At 30.2% G+C, this 2,506-nt stretch overlaps 1 protein-coding gene across 1 annotated transcript; it reads left to right on the top strand.

The window, feature by feature from the left end:
• Positions 1–730: 730 nt before the first annotated feature.
• On the top strand, positions 731–1,545 carry K460DRAFT_381551 (uncharacterized protein; the record flags this gene model as incomplete). The annotated part of the gene is made up of 3 exons (XM_040935366.1): positions 731–1,013; positions 1,053–1,198; positions 1,501–1,545. 3 exons carry the CDS (start codon positions 731–733, stop codon positions 1,543–1,545), a joined length of 474 nt encoding a protein of 157 aa, XP_040782420.1.
• Positions 1,546–2,506: the final 961 nt, after the last annotated feature.

The raw sequence follows: 2,506 nt of genomic DNA, 5'->3' as shown, positions 1-2,506 counted from the left end.
ATGAATTGATTCTGAATCATTAAATGTATACTGGGCATTTAATTTTGATTCACTAACAGTTTCTATGCTTATACCTGTTTTAATCGTTTCTTCTTTAGTACATATATATTCAATAGGTTATATGAGCCATGACCCTCATAACCAAAGGTTCTTTAGTTATTTAAGCTTATTTACATTCATGATGGTTATATTAGTTACAGCAAACAACTATTTATTAATGTTTGTAGGTTGAGAAGGTGTAGGAGTTTGTTCATATCTTTTAGTATGTTTTTGATTTACTAGAATAGCAGCAAATCAAAGCTCTCTTTCAGCATTTTTAACTAATAGAGTAGGTGATTGCTTCTTAACTATAGGTATGTTTGCTATATTATTAGGATTTGGTAATCTAGATTATGCCACTGTATTCTCATTAGCTCCCTACATGAATGAACATCTTGTAACTATTGTAGGTGTATGTCTATTAATAGGAGCTATGGCTAAAAGTTCTCAAGTAGGACTACACGTATGACTACCTATGGCTATGGAAGGTCCTACACCTGTATCTGCATTAATACACGCTGCTACAATGGTTACTGCGGGAGTTTATCTATTAATGCGTTCATCTCCTTTAATTGAATATAGTTCAACTGTACTAATGTTATGTTTATGATTAGGTGCTATTACAACAGTATTTAGCTCTCTTATAGGTTTATTCCAACAAGATATTAAAAAAGTTATAGCTTATTCTACTATGAGTCAATTGGGTATGATGGTTATAGCTGTAGGTTTATCTTCTTATAATATAGCTTTATTTCATTTAGTTAATCACGCTTTTTATAAAGCACTTTTATTCTTAGGAGCTGGAGCAGTAATTCATGCTGTAGCTGATAACCAAGACTTTAGAAGATATGGGGGATTAAGGCCATTTTTACCACTTACTTATTCTGTAATGCTTATAGCTTCTTTAAGCTTAGTAGCATTCCCATTTATGACAGGATTCTATTCAAAAGATTTTATACTTGAATCTGCTTACGGTCAATATCATTTCTCTGGTACTGTTGTTTATATAATAGCTACTATAGGAGCAATGTTTACAACATTATATTCTGTAAAAGTGTTGTATTTAACATTCTTAACTAACCCTAATGGACCCTTAATCAATTATAAACAAGCACATGAAGGTGATATATTTATGAGCTTACCTTTAATGATTTTAGCTGTATTCTCTATCTTCTTTGGATTTATAACAAAGGATATGTTTATAGGACTGGGTTCAGGATTCTTTTCAGATAACGCTTTATTTATACACCCTTCTCATGAGATAATGTTAGATACTGAATTTGGAGTACCAACTCTATTTAAGTTATTACCTTTACTATTTACAATTTCATTAACTGTAATTGCTATAGTGTTATCTGAATACTTATCTACTATACTAATTTATTTTAAATTATCTAGAGTAGGTTACAACATATTTAGTTTCTTTAATCAACGTTTCTTAATAGAGCTATTTTATAACAGATATATTACTGGTATAATACTAATAATGGGTGGACAGACTACTAAAGTATTAGATAAAGGATCCGTAGAGTATGTAGGACCTCATGGGCTAGAGAAAGGACTATTGAATATAAGTAATAATATTGCTAGATTAAATACTGGAGTTATAACATCTTATGCTTTATATATCTTAATAGGGTTAATCGTTTATATTTTATTTAATTCATATATTAATAGTTCTAATTTTATAGTACTACTACTTATATCATTATCTTTAGTACTTTTTAGAAGCAGTACCTATATAAATACTGTAATGAAAACATCGTCTGCATTTTCTGGAAATATTGTAAAAAAAGTTGAGCAATTTGAAGCAGAGAAAGGTCCAGGTGCAACTGAATTAAAAATGCAATCTAATGGTACCGCGGCAGACGTTAGATCAATATCAGATAATCTCATGCGGGACTTGGATCAAAAAGAAATTAAATTAACAAACGAAATAGAAGAGTCAAAAACAACCGAAGGTACTTCTGAGGATACTGCGGAGGATTTAAAAGCTAGAGTTATAGATGCAGTTCAGGTAGCAAAAGAAAGTTTAAAAGAGTCCAGGGATGTAGCTGAAGATTTATTAGAGGAACTTGAACCAGAAGAGTTCGTTTCTAATATTCTACCTTTATTTATCACATGTGAGACAGGTGTACCTGTATTTAGTTTATTAAGTGTTCTGTTTAAAGCTATAATGGACAAAAAAGTTAGATTCTTTTTTTCTCTATACTTTATCTCATATTGTAATAAATTAAAGGCTTCTACAAAGAAAAAGTTTTTTTAGTTAAATAAATTTTAAGGATTAGGTTACCGTTAACTTGTTATGAAAAAGGGTAAAATTTGTTATTTATAGTAACCTTTTTTTATCTATATTGTAACAAATCCCATTAGATAAATACGCTATACCTAGTGGAAAATTGCATTAGTAATGACTATTTCTAGAGCAATTAGGGGAGAAGAGTAAACCCGTGTTTATTAAAGCCCC

The sequence above is a fragment of the Cucurbitaria berberidis genome (genome assembly GCF_010015615.1).
Source record: "Cucurbitaria berberidis CBS 394.84 unplaced genomic scaffold K460scaffold_22, whole genome shotgun sequence".
Taxonomy (NCBI): domain Eukaryota; kingdom Fungi; phylum Ascomycota; class Dothideomycetes; order Pleosporales; family Cucurbitariaceae; genus Cucurbitaria; species Cucurbitaria berberidis.
The sequence above is the reverse complement of the archived record's forward strand: the minus strand, read 5'-3'. Positions and strand labels throughout refer to the sequence as shown.